Below are 16,509 nucleotides of genomic sequence, written 5' to 3' on the forward strand. Positions count from 1 at the left end.
GCCATAGCGTGCCTTGCCTTGCCAGTGCCGCTTCCCATTTTTTGGGAAGAACCAAAGCAAGATCGAGTGATGTGGCTCAGTTAGGCAGGACACTGGATGGGCCAGGCATTGTTCTAAGCATCCTTTTGTGTTGAGTCATTTTGTCCTCATGACAATCCTAGGAGATAAACACTTAGAATTCCCACATTGCAGATGAGGAAACTGAAGCACAGAAATACTAATGAATTTTTCTAGAGTTTCCCAATAATAAGCGGAAGAGGCAAGATTCCAACCCAGGGAGTTCTGGTCCAGAGCCTGTGCTTAACAGCCCCATCTGACAGGCTCAGAGGTGTGTGTCTGGATGTGCATCTGCTCTGAGTGGACTAGCGGGCCTGGCCCTTGAAGCTGGAGAGGTTTTATGATGAGAAAGTGAGGCCATGATGAGTCTCCTGCAAGCAAAAGCCTGGGGTCTCCTAAGATGATGACCTGCCACTCAAGAGAGCCCCTGTAAGCAGAAAGAAATGCCACTGGTTATCAGCTGGTCCCAGCAGACCCCTGCTGCCCCCAGGCCAGCTTCAAGGGGGCAGACACCAAGGCTTGGTTCAGTTGGCAGAGTTGAGAACAAGACTGTGAGATGATACAGAGGTCGACCTAGAGATAAAAAGCCAAAACAAAGGTGCCACAGGGGCTTCCTAAGGAGAGGGGTGGCTGGGTTCAACCCAAACACTGACCCCTTCCTACAGACAGGGTGCTGTGCTAGGGGGCTGTGGAAGCCCTAGGAGGGGCTGCAGGATGTCTGCCAGAGATCAGCGAGGGCTCAGTGAGAACTGGAGGAGAAAGAAAATCATGGAGGGAAGTCCTTAGTTTGCATCAGAAGAGAAAGGTTTAGCCTGGTGGTGAATGTGCGTCTAAGTGGCTATAGCTCCAGTCATCAGAATGGGGGTCTCTCTAGAGCCCTGTCTCTGCAGGGTTATCTGCTTTTCCAGCAACTAAACTTGCAGAGAAACTTGTGTGTGGCCAGGCCTGATTAAAGAGGAGTGCTTGGTGGCTGACCACTGGCATCACTGGCCTGGTACTCAGAAGGGCAGTGGTTCTCAGAAAAAACTGCGAGTGAAAATACAGCAGTTTGACTATATCTGCCTGAAGTCTCACTCCCAGTTCTGGGCCTTCCTAGGGACACTCTTATGATACAGACATTTCTAGAGAGTATCTTACTTAGTCCAAAGGAGTGGCTCAAATGATAGTATCTTAAGTATCACTCTTTCATTCAATTAGTCAGTCAATCAATCCATACTCAGGAGGGTCTTACTACGGATCAGGTATCATGGGGATGTGATGATGAATGAGACAAACACATAGTCTTTACCTTCTTGGAGCTCATATTCCAATGGCAGGCTACTGGTGGAAAGATTGGAGGCCCTACACGTTAAATAGGTTTTTGACTTCAACAGCTTAGATACCACCCCATCCTCATAGTTTCTGATAACCTGGAGAGTAAAGGATTAGATCTAACATGAAGCGGAGGTTCAACTTCATTTCTTTTAAAAATTGGGGATCAGGAAGCTTTAGGGATTATGAAGTACCTGTCCCTTATCCACACCAGCAAGGGGCTCATCCTATGACCTCTCTTGAAGGGGAACCTCACCTGCAATTCTGCCTCATTTGGCATGCACAAGAAATCCAGAAAATCAAGACAGGTGACCCTGTGTAGTCAAAGCAAGTGGGTCTCCAGATGGCAGATGGAAAGCTCCCTGGGGTAATGCATGCTCACCTGGTTAATTGTTGAACAGCCCATACTTGTGCTTGTTTCACCATGATTCTTCCAACTTCCAGAAACAGCCCCTTGGCTCAGCTTTCAGAGCTGGACTGGCCTATCCCAGAGAGGTGGCCCCAACTTTGTAGAAACTGGGACAGGCAGTGCTTCTTAGAGACCCTCCGGTACCCCAAAGAGCGGGGCTTGTTCTCCAAAAAGGAAATGTTTTCAGACTACTTGATGTCCTAAGAAATCTTTCTGGAAAAAGCAGAGACACTAACACCCCCAAGGCCTTTCAACTTCAGGCCGTTCTTCTGTTGGGAACGCCATCTCTTGGCCTCCTCAAAGACCTGGCCTCTTCAAAGACCTGGCCTCACCAGGCACCTGCACTTCCTCTCTCACCCTCCAGGAGCCTTCTGCATGGCCCCCAAGAAGCCTGCCTGGCCCCTGAGCTGGGAAAGCTGAGTTCCCTCCCTGCCTCCTAATTTGGCAGGAGGAATGGAAACTTTCGTGGAAAGCACTTGAGCTGACGAATGCTCCCAAGTCAGGACTTTGACTCGGTCCCTGACAGGGCCACGGGCTCAGGATCCGGAGGGGGGCGGCTCTCCTTCTCCAGGTCAGGACCTCCTGCCCTGGCTCCTCCCCTTGCTTTCTGCCGACCATCAGTCACCAGCTCTCCTGTGACCCCAAGTGACGGCACACCATTAGAGAAGTCATTGTCTTCCACATCCCCCCTTTCCACTTGCCCTCCCCCAGTTCCTCCTCCCCTTCACGGTGTATTCTTCTTCCACACTTTCCTGCGTCCATCAGTGGCTGTGGAGTCTGCATGGGGCTCGGTGGAGTTGAAAGTCTAGAGCTTTTTGCTGTTTTGTTTAAGACCTGGTTATGGTTGTGAGACTTTTTTTTTTTTTTTTTTTTTTTTTTTTTGTCAGCTGCCTGTTATATCAATCACGGAGTCGGGATCTATTTATAGGTTGGGAGTACTGTGTCCTTAGTCACAAAGAGACACAGACAGGGGACTGTCAGCTGGTACCGGAGGAGCGGAGCAACGAGTTATCAGCAACTGAAAGCACCTGAGGGGCCGCACATTCCACCCCAGTCCAGTCCTCGTCCTCCACGCCAGCCCCAAGCATGTGAGTAACCCAACTTCTCCCTTTCTCCTTCCCACACTCTGTGGGTCCTTTTCTGTCCCCTTTCTCTCTCTCTCTCTCTCTCTCTCTTTCTCTCTCTCTCTCTCTCTCAATGGATAAAAATATCTCCCCATGCCTGTTCTTTCATCCTGGTTTTCCGCACTCTAAAGCATCCCTGAGTGGCCGAGAGGAAAACGTTGCCTTTCTTAGACTGTCACGGGAAGGTCTGAGGGTCTCTGGATGGCTGGGTGGGACGGTAACACAAACTCATCTGGAAGCAATGAGTTCCCTTTTATTTTTGTTTGTTTTCGCTGAGAAAAAAGTAAGTACATCAGAAGGGCAAGGGAAAGTTTACATGCGGCTCAGCAGGGTAGAGATGTCGCCCAGCGTGAAAACTTTCATTTGCTGGCAGCTCCGGTGTAGGGCAAGCGGGGGAAGGTTACCCAAGAAGACCCAGTGCCCACAGGACAGGTAATGATGGAGGCTCCTGGAAGATTTGGTTTCAACCTGGGAGCTTCCAGGTTCAGGGAGAGTCCCCACAGTCCCGATGACCAGTTTTCTATAGCACCTTAAAGTAAATGACTTTCCCCCTCCCCTCCGCGGAGCAAGTTTGCTTTGAGAAGTCAAGATGAGAGCTGAGGATTTGTCCTGCCTTACAGGCTGTCATTGGCTCCCTCATTTGGTGTATTTTCTTAATCCTGAAAGGGAACTTGGCTGGGGGCTGGAAGGAAGAGTCCCAGGCCAAAGCCAGGTGTGGAGGGAGGGCTGTTGACTGCTTTGCTCTGCATCCTTCGCAAAGGAAGAAACTTAATATCGCAAGGCTTGTCAAAGCTGTGCTTGTTTCAGATAACTCGAATAGTGTGCAGGCTCTGAGTGCACCTCGGGCGGCTCTAGATGGGGCCTCCCCAGCCACAGTCCCGTGTCCATGGGGCTTACCTGCCACGAGCTTCCCGTGCAACGTTTGGGACTTTAGTTTCCGGATATTAAATAGTATTCACCCGAAATCCTGTACTTGGGAAGATTTGCTTTATAGAATTTACAAAGGAAAAGTAGCCCTACATTTTGAAAAAAAAAAAGTAATGATGCCTAATGTATACTTAAGTACAACTTTTTAAATATACCTCTTTTTTTTTTTTTTTTTTACCATGAGTTTCTATTTATCCAATGGATACCATACGCTATATGACTGAGGACTCCTTGATTTGTTTGGGAGAACAATATCCTACAAAGAAACAATCTTTCCAACAATTTAAAAGCATTAAACAAAGCAGATATGCCTGTATTATTTTTGATTGATTACGAACAAAATAGTTTTACCAGCAAATCTAACTCGATGAAAGTTAAATAAATATGGATATACACACATATGTTTAGAGAAGCAATTTAATATCATTTTTATTTTGACTTTTCTGAAACCTTAACTTTCCTTTTTCTGGTTCCATGTTTTCAGCTGTATTTTGTTTAGGGTTATTAATATCTTTAATCCATTCATTCATTATTTTGGACGGGAGAGTGGGGATCAGGAAGCAATGAGAAATTAGAAGGCAAACGTCCCATGTTCAGCCAGTAAGACCGCATTCAGTAATGGAGAAATTCAGAACAAGGAGTATGGTATACAAGGGGGTAAACGTCACTATTTAAGATCTAGTATAGATGGTGAAGTCTAAGAACTCCAGAGGGGGACAAATGCCAACTAGGAGTTAAAGTGTTTTATACATATATCATTATTATTCTGCCTATTACGAGGGCCTTTATTTTGGTAAATATGTCCTACTAAGGTTTTTTCACCATAATGCTGAAGTGGGATTTGGTGGATTATTGTTAATTAAAGCTCAAGTGAATGAAGTGATTGAGACATTGCATTCAGAAATCAGAGAAGATCGCTGTTGGCAAAGCCGAACTTCTAGAACTTTCAGATCTCAATGGCTTTTGAGAAAAAGTGTAGCTTTTAAAAAAGCCTTTTGGTACAAGAGCAAATTCTACCTCCCCTCCCCAACCTGCACACTGGAGCCTGCCTGGCCCACTGTGTAGGCCCAGTGTGTCAGGATTAAATGCAGTGGGAGAGAGTCCCACATTCCTGAACAAGTCCTGTGTTCTCAGAGCCTTAATGGTCAGAGAGAAGAATATTTTGTTGGGACATTTAGCTAAAAACCTCCTCTTCCCTGGGCTACGTGTAGATCCTTTCAGGTGAGATAGGGGCTTGTCTGACAGTGTGATAGAGGGCCTGGCTTTCATCCTCAAGTTCAGGATGTGGTTTGGCCCATTGGGCTTAGTTATAGAGATGCAGTTCAGGGAAACTTCAGTGTATTTGCATGAGACAGCCTCTGATTACTTAGTTTCTGCTTCAATAACTATTAATTTTATGTGGTTTGAGCTCCCATCAAGCTCATTTTTTTTTCAAACTGATTTCTTAAATGCAATTGGTCACGGGGCTGTCTGTGACTTCATGTCTGCAAAATCTAACCATTCCATCCTTGTCATTGTTTATTTCTCTGAATGTAAATGAGCAGTTTCCTGTGTGCATGCACTGTTGTTTTATGGGTCCCCCCCACCGCCCTCGAACACATAGGAATCCAGCCCTGACCTCCCAAATTGGGGACAGTGGGGGCAATGAGCAGGTGCTTTGGAATGCAGCAGGCTCAGGTGCAGGAAGAGGGAATCGCAAATACCTGGAAAGTGCTCCCCTAATTCAAACGATTTTACATAGTTGAGGCCTCTCCAAATACCCCATCAATTAAAATGGCAGCTGGCAGGATTTTAAAACCAAAGACCATGAGCAGCTTTTTCCCTATCACTTCACTTCTACAGTATATCTGTCCATCTTTTTCTTATCTCTATTTTTACATTTCATTATCCTCCCACTTTTTCTCTCCCTCCTGCTTTCCCTCCCCCTTTTCGCCTTTCTTGAAAACATATTTCTATCTGGCACAGAAAATAAACTCAGATTGTGGGTAGTTATGTTAATCTAATTCAATCCTCAGCGGGTTAAGAGTGAAATTCTAATAGTGGAGCGGTGGAGGGCTTTTTTGTTAATGGCTTGGGGATTACATTGAGTTAAAGGCTCATTTCCTAATCAAACAGAGAGGGAGAGAGTGACTCCGAATATTTATGAGTCTCCCAGTGAGAGTTTAAACATTCAACTCCAAAAGCAGGGTTTCTGCAGGAGGAAAGAGTTAAAACCCCTCAGGGCTGCTGGGGAAAAAAAATTAAACCAGTTAAACCATCAGCATTTTCAGGCTTCTGTACAACTTCTGTGCTTGCAAAGTGGAAGGCAGTGTGGAGCTGGAGAGAGGGGAATCATTCCACAAAGCAAAAATGGCAACTGTGGTGCAAGCTCTGAAGCTGGAGTCAGCTGATGTGCTCAGAAAAGAGTGTCCCCTCCAATTCCCCTGCAGCTGATGCGCCCCTCAGTTCACTAAGGGCCTGGAGGGGCTGTGTGCCTTCAACTCCCCGATCACTTCTCCTGCTCCTGTTCGGAGGTGAGAACATAGAGACGAGAGTATGGCTCAATTTGCTAGCAGCTAGAGAGCTCCTGTGCCGTCCGGTGGGGCCAGAGAAATGGATTCTTTCCCACTTTGGTCATGCCCCTGGAGTGCCGAGGGCTCAGTCTTCCCCTTTAGCAGACCAATTAACATCTCCACGGGACCCTTTTCCCACTGTGATGTGTTTGGGTCTGGATCCCTTGGTTCTCCTGCTGGCTTTCTTCACGTGAGGCCCTCAAAGTCCGCCTGGCTCACTGTTCCCAGGTAAGGGCAGGTGAAGAACTCTCTGGTCTCCAGCCAGAGAAGCAACTTGGCCAAGGTCGAGCAATGTCAAGGCCAAGCTGAGGTCAGAAGTCTAAGTCCAGGCAAGCATTCTGGCCTCTCTCTCCCCTCCTACTCCAGGGAAAGTCAGAGCCATATGGCTGCCAAAACAGACCCTGGCTCCCCTGGAGAGAGATTTCCTTCTTCAGCTTGGAAAGGGAGGGCAGGAATCCCTGATACAAGGGGATTCTGCATGCTGTGTGAACACACATCCTTTTTTCTGCCACCAACCAAGTGAGCAGTTTCTATTTCTTTCACTTGGGCCTTTTTTCCCTGCTTCATGAGGTCAGCAGAGGCACTAGGATGCCAACTTTTTTTCTATAGCATCCCCTGGCTTTTTATTTCGCCTGTACTTGGGCACTGTTCTTTCTTTAGTGCTTCAAGCTCAGTGCCTTGTGAGTCTTGTATTTCTCCTTTCAAGTCAAGGTGGCATCTATAACACGTCTATATCAGCTCTTCTGGGATGCCTTCTCCCTTTTCCTGGGGCTTTCAAGATCCCCGCCTGGTCTCCCTCCATGACTGCATTCATCTCCTGTGCTATGCTTGTTAGCTTCTGTGTCTCCCTCATTAGGCCAGGAGCTCCACCAAGGAGAGTCCATGCTTCATTTCTCTTTGTTAGCCTGCCTCATCATTGATAATTCCTGCCCTCTTGCCCTAACCCGTGCTCTACCGACAGGAGAGAGCTGCAGTTAAGCGTGCGCCTTCCAAGTCAGACAGCCAGGGTTCGAATCCTGGCGCTCCCCTTTCTCAGCTATGAGACTTGAGCTACCAAACCCCTCAGGGTCTCACTTTTCCCATCTGCAAAATGGGGATAACAATAGGATCAACCTCATAGGGTTGTTGGGAAGATGAAACGCATGTGAAGTGCTTAGCCCTGGGCTCAATAGGTGTTGACACTTTTATTTGTTCAGCACGGAGCACTCGCTTCTGCACACATCATGTTACACCATTAAAGACAGGCTCCCACACCTTCCACTAAGGGGATGTTTTTCCTGAAAGTTGGCCATGTAGAGCTCTATGTCAGCAAGACATGCAGCTTCATCCTCCAATGGGCTATTCCATGAGGAAGCCCTCTAACCTGAGAAGAACCTAGGACCTTATAGCACTGTTTAAACCACTAAGGGAGAGCAGAGGATGTGACCCGGGCTTTGGGCATCACTCCTCAGTCAGAAGAAGCTGTGACTCTTTTCCCTCGTAGAAAGAGAGTTTTGTCAAGTTCCTTGGCCCTGGCTCACATTCCAGTGAGCACTTTTGTTCTTGGGTCTCCAAGTCACTCCTGTACCACCTCCACCCCACATTCTCAGAAGGCAGTTTAGGCTTTGCCTACAGAGCAGGCCAGACCAGTCCTGGCTGTGAAGCCAAGAGGGCTGCTTTTATAGGGCAGCTGGTGACTGCTTTGGCCTCCTCCCTCTTGACATGATCACTTGACAAATGAATCCAAACTCCATCACTGGAGTTCCTGCAAGAGGTGTCCTCTCGTGGGATGTCCGCAGTCCTGAGACCCTCGATACTCCTTGTCCCTATGCAGGGACTCACGACGCTGCCAGGCAGTGCTCTCTCTTCCTTTTCTTTGCCCACTGTTAAGCCATTGTTTCCTGATTGAAGCAGGGGACTGGAATATGAATCCCAGCGCCATCCAAACTTACAAAGTGTGCCATATCCTCACTCCCTCCCCTCTGCTCTCCCTCCTAGCAGTTGGTAGTAGTAATAGCAGTAGTACAGTTTGTAGTAGTCACTATCTCCCTTTTTGCCTCCTTACTTTGAAATTCCCCAGTGCCTAGTGTAGTGCCTGGTACATAGTATGTGTTCAGTAAACACACGCAGAGTGAATTGCAGAAGTTCTTTCCTCATGGGGCCACTTCTAATCACTTCATCACAGGAGGAGTGATTCGATGCTATGGATGTCCACCTGCTTTCACTACTAGGTCAGCTCGTGACCCATTGATCATGGTCCTTGCCCCTATCCTTCTCTCCTCTCTGTCCCTCTCTCCTGCTTTCATGTTCCTCTGTCCAGGAAAAAAAAATGAGATGAGTCTTTTATTCATATGTGCACAAATCTTCCCAGGAATTTTATTCTGTTCAGTGAAGAAGCTTTGTCTAAGTCGATGTCAAATTTAATTGCTAAACTGGTATCTCTCCTGTGAATATTTCCCTCATTTGTCATGCTCTCTCCTCTCCCCTTTCTGAGCCATACCTGCTTCCTCTGGCTGTTCAAACTCTGTAGGGCCCCCCGTGCTCCTCCTCTTGCTTTAACCACTCTGGTCCCGGGTGGTACACATGAGAGGAAGACCTTCCTTCTGAAGTTTTCCAAAGTGTCTGCTTCCATTAGCACAGACAAGGCTTTTGAAAGGTGTCAAGTTATGAACATCATTTTGGGTACTGGATTCTTCCCAGAACAAACCCCCTGCTCTTGTTTGGAAGACAGGGGATAAAAACTCAGGCTGCTGAGGGTTAAATGACAGCAATGAAAAGTCTAGGCATCTCTTGGGGACAAGTGGCTGGCTGAGACAATTGATTAGCTTGGCTTAGTGATCTTTCTAGCAATATTCAGGAGTGAAATTATTGCTGATTAGGCTGTGTGTGTGTGTGTGTGTGTGTGTGTGTATGTGTGTGTGTCTGTGTGTGTTTTAGGGTTTACAGCAACAGTGGTAGGATAAGATATGAGAAAGAAATGGATTGTTTGCTCCTAAGTCGGTCTCAGGAAGGAACCTATCATCCCATGTGCATCTGGGGTTATATTAAAATTGTGGACTTTATATGCACACAGGTCAGCTGGGGGAAGGCACAATGAAGGGTGCCTAGGGCCTCCTCGTAGATTTTCTTTGCTACTCCCTGTGAATCTGTAATTATTTTGAAATAAAAAGTTAAAAAACAAAGTCAACTGTAAAGAGGCCCAATGTTGGAGACCGCTTCCACCCGCAGGCTCCGGTGGTCGGAGGGATGGCCCAGTGTGCTGTGGAAGGAGGTGGGTACTGGGTGGTCCAGCCCAGTTCCAACCCCACGATTGCTGGTAATTCAGGTGCTCATGCTTTCAGGACCACAGTTTCCTTGATTATAAAATGAGGGTTCCTTGTTCAAAAACAAGTTTCCAAACTGCATTTTAAATTTTGGCTTTAATTTGTAGAGACCCTAGTTTTGTAACTCTGTGGCCTTAATTCTCCTCCTTCCCCAGTCCTCCACCCCAGCAGTCGCACCTAGGCATGTACATGTCTGGAGAGGCCCAACACCTGGGCTCCAGGTTTGCTAAAAGTCCTTTAGCAGAGTTGGAAGCAAGGAGCACGGTTGAGGTTTGGGAGGGGAGTTGCCAAACGGGGTGACCTCTGCAAGTTCTTAACTTCACTGTAGCTTAATTTCTTCACCTGCCAAGTGGGGCTGACACCTCATCTGAGTGTCTCCCAGCACTGGTGTGAAGCAAAATAAAAATCAGAGGATAAACATTCCTTTAAAACTGGAAGTGCTTACCAGTTTTAGACTAAATTATTCCCCCTAATGTTGACCTCCATGAAACAGTTTTGGTGAAAACAGGCTTCAGCGCCAAACTACTGGGGCCTTATCCACATTGTAATAGCTGTGACCTTGGGCAACTGTCCCAGCCTCTCCACTTCACAATCAGTTCCCTCATCTGTAAAATATGGGTTATAAGAACACCTCCTTCATCGAGTTGTTGTAAGAATTAAAGGAGGCCTGTTTAAGTCCCTTGAATAGTACCTGCTGGATAATAAACCCTCAAAGCCACTGCTGGGGGTGAGGATGATGACATTTTGGCTGTTATCATCATTTTGCAGGGTCTAGTGCCAGAAAGGCCAAGAAAGAGGAAACTTTCAAAGTTCCTACATTCCTCCCAAAGTCCCCCCAGAGAGCTTGCCAGTATAGCAGAAGGTGCTATATTGAGTCACGGATGGCTGACCACAATACCCCATGTGCACATGTGTGCACAAACATCTACAGGTGGTTTAAAACATGCCCTCATCCTTTACAATTCCCTGCTGAGGGGGACTCCACTCCCATATCCAATGACCAAGTGAGCATCCTCCCATGGCCTGTCTGGGGTTTGGGTGACCTGGCCAAGCCTTTTTCCTCTCATGGAAATCTGCTCTCCATAGCCTAAAACATCCACAGGCTGCTGCAGTCCAGATGTGAAGGTGGGTTGCCATTTAATGTGGCTTGTCTTGGGTGTCCTGAGCATTCAGAACCACTGGAGTGTCGTCTCTGCACAGGGCCAATTCCTCTTCCCTGCATAGCATAGCTAAAGTGGGGTTGCTTGTTTGCCACATAGTTGATGGTGCATCTTTGGGGAGTACTTTGCAAGGAAAGAAGAATAGGAATAAGTATGGACAATTTCTCATGCCTCTAAGGGGTGCCATTTGTATATTTCAAGGGACTTGGAGAACTAACATCAGGTTCTTGGGGAAAATTCCAAATCCAGACTTGTGACCAGCCTGGGTGTTTGTGCACACGTGTGCACATTAGGAGTATTGTGGTCAGCCATCCATGACTCTTCTTTCCCCATCTCAGGCTGAGAGTAATCTTGAAGGAACATGTAATTACTATTTACTCTAGGGCACTCAGTTGAGAACACACTCATGTAATGACTCTTGAGTTAATTCTGCCTTTAGAATCCCATATGCTGTTTCTCCTTTGGAAACCAGTGGGGCTCAAGCACCACTTTTAGCCCAGGGGAAAAGACCACAAGATGGATATGAATCCCTGCAAGTTCAGCATTTACTCCTTGAGTAGTAGAAACATGGTTGGCAGTGGTGTCTTTCTTCAGCAGAATCTTCACTCGGATCTCTGCCCTTTATGATGGAAGCTTCAAAACAGAGCCAGTGTTAACCTAACGGATAGTCTTGGTGGACCGGGGCAGTCAGCAGCATGGCTAAGGGAACGGAGTTAAGAAAATTCCTAGAGACAGGATGACACATTATATAAGATTTTAAAACATGCAATATATGCCATATATAGCCCAGGGATCAGCCATAAGACGTGCATGGGAATGAAACGTCAACTTCAGGAGAAGAGGGATATATGCTCATTGGGATATTATCTGCACTCATCTATCAAGCATGCTTTGGCTTCCTCGGTTTCCCCACTTATTTTGGGGATGAATTTGCCTAATCATTTAAGGTGGATAATGAGGCCAGAGAAAGGGCAAGTGGATGCATTGTTATTAAACCTGTGGAATCTATTTGCTAAAAATATCAGAAATATTACCTTGAAATATGACACTCTACTGATGCCGTAGGACACTGTCTCAGAGGCTACCAAACTGCTTACAGAAATAAAACTGATTTTGTAACAGCATATTGAGCAAGCATTGACATTAGCTTCCATAAGCCACTGCCTGATGGCTTTCTACGAGCTACTTCATCTCTCTCTGCCTCTGTTTCTTCTTCTGTAAAAGAAATGGGTAGACCAGATGACCTCCAAGGACTGTTCTGTTCAGTCCTGACCTTCTCCTGTGCCCCCCCGGGCAGTGATCATGTTGTATGACAGCTGTTTGCCTGTCTGTTTCCCCTCCAGAATTAAGGACTCTGTAGGCAGGGCGTGGTGGGCCCATCTCCCAGCACTGTGCCTGGACATGGCAGGCACTTGACACGCTTTGGATGTTCTAATGAGAGAAATGATACAAAAGTAGATGCCAACCCCCGCAGCCCAGTATCGACTTGGCTGTTTCCAGAAATGCCACAGGCCTGGCTGATTGTGCTTAGCAGTTTTGGTTTCCTCCCTTGAGGCCCTCCCTCATGGGTCAGGGGTGGTGGTTGGTGCCTTCACAGTGTAAACTGGAGAATATGTTAGCAATAATATGTGAACTGAGCTGCCCCAAACAAACCCCCTGAAAACACCTTGGAGGAATGACATTGTTTCCTGGATGCCATGCTTACTTCTCTCCATGCCCATTCTACTGCCTGTTTCTGGTTTTTTCCCCTCTCTCTATCATACTCTATTAATTTAAAAATATTACATTTGGAGACTTGCTAAATAAAGAGACCTCAGAGTACAAAATATCCCTTATCCATTTTCTGGGTCCCTATGTGCTTCCTTATAAAGATTTTTTCTTATTTTTTACTAAATGGCCTTGATTTTATCATTAATTGCTGTGCGACAATTCTTTTTACTGTGTCTAACTTATTTCTTAAATATTCTCCCATAAGTCCTTAACTCTGTTGGTCTCTGTGCCCCTTTCCATTCCTGTCTTTGCCATTTTATAAAATTTATGAAGCGATTCCTTTATATATTGAACCCTTGATCTCAGGCCTTCCCCATAGTCTTCCACCCAAATTTCCCAGAGGAATGGTTCTTAACAATTGGACTTTCACAGTCCAGGTAATCTTGGGTCTTTGTCATTTCCATACTGAGCCTGGGGACGTGCTTTGTTCTCTATCCCCTAAAATCTCGTATTTTCTTTAACCAGCAGTTTTCACATTGGGGTTGAACCATATTATGACTTTAAAGCTTTAAGAATTCTTCAGTATCTCTTTTTTGCTCTATATTGTGAGAGATTATATGTTTTCACCCAGACAATAATCTCTCCTTGTGTTAACTGTACCATTACCTGATACCTAATCATGACATTTCCCTAAGACATTTCTTTATTGTTTCCTTACCTTGTTGTCTAGTGCTTGCCTGGTTCTTGACTTTTTCAAGTGTGCCTCCCCTGTATTACTCTTCTGTGTGTGGGAGAAGGAAAGAGGCATTTTTTGAGAGGCTGTTCTGTGCTGGAAACTTTCTATAGTTTATCTCACTTATCCTTGGAATGACTGAAAGATAGCATTAAGATTCTTCCCATTACACAGAAGAAGAAACTGAGGCTCTGAGGTTAAGGATCTTGCTTAAGCCCACCCAGGTAGCAAACAGTACCATCGAATGTCACCTTCCACAACAGGCAACGGGGCTGAGTGCAAACAGGCAACCACGTGAATACCCTTTTGTATCATTTACCTATATATTGGACTCAGTTCAACATTTTCAGAGTTTTCATCTTTTTATGTATTTTCTTTAAAAGGTTTGAGTGTCCCCCTTCACAGACCCATGTGAAAGAGAGGTCCTGATACTCTAGCTTTGATTCCCCAAGTCCCTGCGTCCTTGTAAAGATGACAACACAGACGCCTCTGCCAGGTCAGCCCTCTGTTAATCAGCCTTAGCTTTCCTTTGGAACTGCTAACAGCCTTGCTTTTCCATAAGTCAGTTTCTAAAAATCTCTGCTGAGGAGCCAGGAACCATGTTGGAGAATGCAGACCTAATCTGCAGGTTTAGACTTTCAAAGTGCCTGCGTCGCTGGGAACTCTTTCCGAAAGCACACACTCATTCTCCCCTACCTTATCACGTCCACACCTTCCTGGCCCCACCTCCTGCCCTACTTCTGACCTTATAGCCTCCCTTCACCATCGCATAGACAATGTTTTCATTCCACTGTGTTTCACATCTTGTGTTTTTCCCCACCATACTCTTTCCACAGATCATCTTTCTTAAGACCTGAAACTGGTAGTCCATCACCTCTCCCACCACCAATATAATCTTAACCCCTTGGGGGACACGAACATGTTCATCCCTCCATGTGGGCTGTCCCAAGCTTACTCCACTGCCAGGCTTTCTCATTGAGGGAGTGAGGCGTGGGCAGTGGGGTCTCCTGCCGATGCTGATTCCACCGCCTTGGGCAGCTGGCCTCCTCGTCCACTCTTCTGTGACTTTTATCTCCGCGCAATCCGCCCCCCTTGGCTCTTTAATCACATTGCTGAGGAGAGTTATAACATCTCCCCACCTTGGATGAAGTCCAGCATGCGCTCACTGTTTGGGACAAAGTGTTTATCCTCTATCTGCCCGTGACCTTCTGTGGACACAGGTTCATCAGGTTTCTGCCTTTCCGCTGGCTTCACTTTCTGTCCAGGGGCTCCCACAGCCTGTAGTCTCCCTCCTGAATGCAGTGGGTGGGGGGCATCTGGGGGATGCTAGCGGATGTTTAGAAGTCCCTGATGTGATTTCCAATGTTCAGCACTTCCTCCTTTTCTCTACGCTACAGTGTCACATTGAAAACCTCAGATCACCGAAGTTAGATGACCCAACAGAGAGATTTTTTGTCTCTAGAGCATTCGCATTCTTTGGGGACATTTTTTTCTATCTTGTCTGGCATTCTCAGAGTCCCCAGTTTTTGGTCTCTCTCTCTCTCTCTTTCTCTTTTTTTTTTTTTTCTTTTGAGAGAGGGTCTCACTCTGTTGCCCAGGCTGGAGTGGAGTGGTAGGAACACGGCTCACTGCAGCATTGACCTCCTGAGCTCGAGCAACTCTCCTGCCTTGGCTTCTTGAGTAGCTGGGACTACAGGCGTGTACCACTATGCCTGGCTAATTTTTTTAATTTTTGGAGAGATAGGTTATCACTTTGTTGCCCAGGCTTGTCTTGAACTCCTGGGCTCAAGCAATTCTCTCACCTCAGCCTCCCAAAGTGTTCAGATTACAGGCATGAGCCACTGCACCTGGTCTGGTCTCTCTTTTCATAAGGAGCCCACTCAAGTTCCCATGCTGGGGAGGGGAGGTGTGTTGGATGTGACTGTAGTTGCTCCTGATAGAGGCCCCTGGGTTCTCAGCTGCAGGGTGACATCATATTAGGGTGAATTGCGTGGGATCTCTCAACTTCCCTTGTGGTGGCCTTAACTAAGGCTCTGGTTCTCCAGATGGGAGTGACCCAGGGGAGGCCAATGCTGTTCTCTCTGGTTTCTGGGGCCACTGCAGGTTCAGGGGCTGGAATTTCCCCCAGAGTGGGCGAGTCTCCTGCATAACTGGTGTTTCTTCATGTGACGGAGGCATGTAAGTAGCTCTGCCTGGTGGCATTTGGCATTGCCTTGTTCTTGGGTTCCATTGTCACCCTGGCTGTTTGGGGAAGACTTCTGAGAGGTAGGGGAGGAGACTAACTTAGGTCAGAGTCTCCAGGGGCAGAGCCTGAAACGGACATTCTGGGCAAAAGCTGTGTCGAGGGACTGCTCTCTGGGGAATCCTGTAAGGGACTGAAGAAGGAAAAATAGGGCGGCAGAAAGCTAAGCAAAGCTGTGGACTCAACCAAGGTCTAGCCTCAGCCTATCGAGGAGCATAAATGATGCTGCAGAGTTGTCCCACCTTGAGGCAGAGAGACTGGTCAGTTCTAACCCCAAGTCAATCAGTCATTGGCTGAGAGCTGCCCTGGCGGGAAGGGAGTAGACTCTCAAGCCCTTCTGGACCCCATGAGGGCTCCTGTGGGTCATGGGCGATTCTCAGGAGAAGGCTGCAGCTGTTAGCAGCTGGGGATGGGAGCATCACTGGCCAGAGGGATCTGAGCAGAGCACCAACAGCATCTAGGACAGAGAGATGATGGGAGCTGGTGCCCTAGTGTGGTCTTCATCCCCTCCCTCTCTGTGGGGGTCCCTCGAGAATGTGACCATGAGCTTCCATCTCTCTCCAGGTTGAGCCCATGGTAGAACCCATCAAAGAGAACCAGGACCCTGGATGTTGAAGCTTCTAGGCTACAAAGACAGGGATTCTGAAGACCATCAGCGTCTGGAGCTTGGGTTACATCTCTCTTTCTCTCTGCTAGTTTGGGCTCAGCAAAGGCAGAGGAAGGGGAATCACTAATTGCCACATACGTACACTTGGTGGAGGGCTGGAAACAAAGTAAGAAACCACCTCTTTCTTCTAAGGAGGACAGCTTCCCTCCAGGTCCTTTTGATGGAATTAGGAGCTCCCTACAATTGCCTTCCTACAGGGAAGTCTTTTGGCCTTTGATTTGCCTTCAGCAAAAGGCCAGGATAGGGAATGCAGGCATCACCTGGTACAAAGCGGCACTTTCTTTTCTTTTTCTTTTTCCCTTTTTTTTTTTTTTT

General features: G+C 47.0%; 1 protein-coding gene across 2 annotated transcripts in view; it reads left to right on the forward strand.

Annotated features, from left to right (window-relative positions):
* The first annotated feature begins 2,715 nt into the window (after window positions 1-2,715).
* Window positions 2,716-16,509, forward strand: part of ESRRB (estrogen related receptor beta) — a 187,114-nt gene continuing 173,320 nt past the window's right edge. For both annotated transcript variants that reach the window (XM_054448089.2, XM_054448090.2), the window contains exon 1: window positions 2,716-2,865. In XM_054448089.2, the coding sequence (XP_054304064.2) occupies window positions 2,864-2,865 (2 nt within the window). In that variant the 5' untranslated portion in view covers window positions 2,716-2,863. The remainder of the gene's footprint in view (window positions 2,866-16,509) is intronic.

The sequence above is a fragment of the Pongo pygmaeus genome, chromosome 15, assembly GCF_028885625.2.
Source record: "Pongo pygmaeus isolate AG05252 chromosome 15, NHGRI_mPonPyg2-v2.0_pri, whole genome shotgun sequence".
In the NCBI taxonomy this organism is placed as follows: domain Eukaryota; kingdom Metazoa; phylum Chordata; class Mammalia; order Primates; family Hominidae; genus Pongo; species Pongo pygmaeus.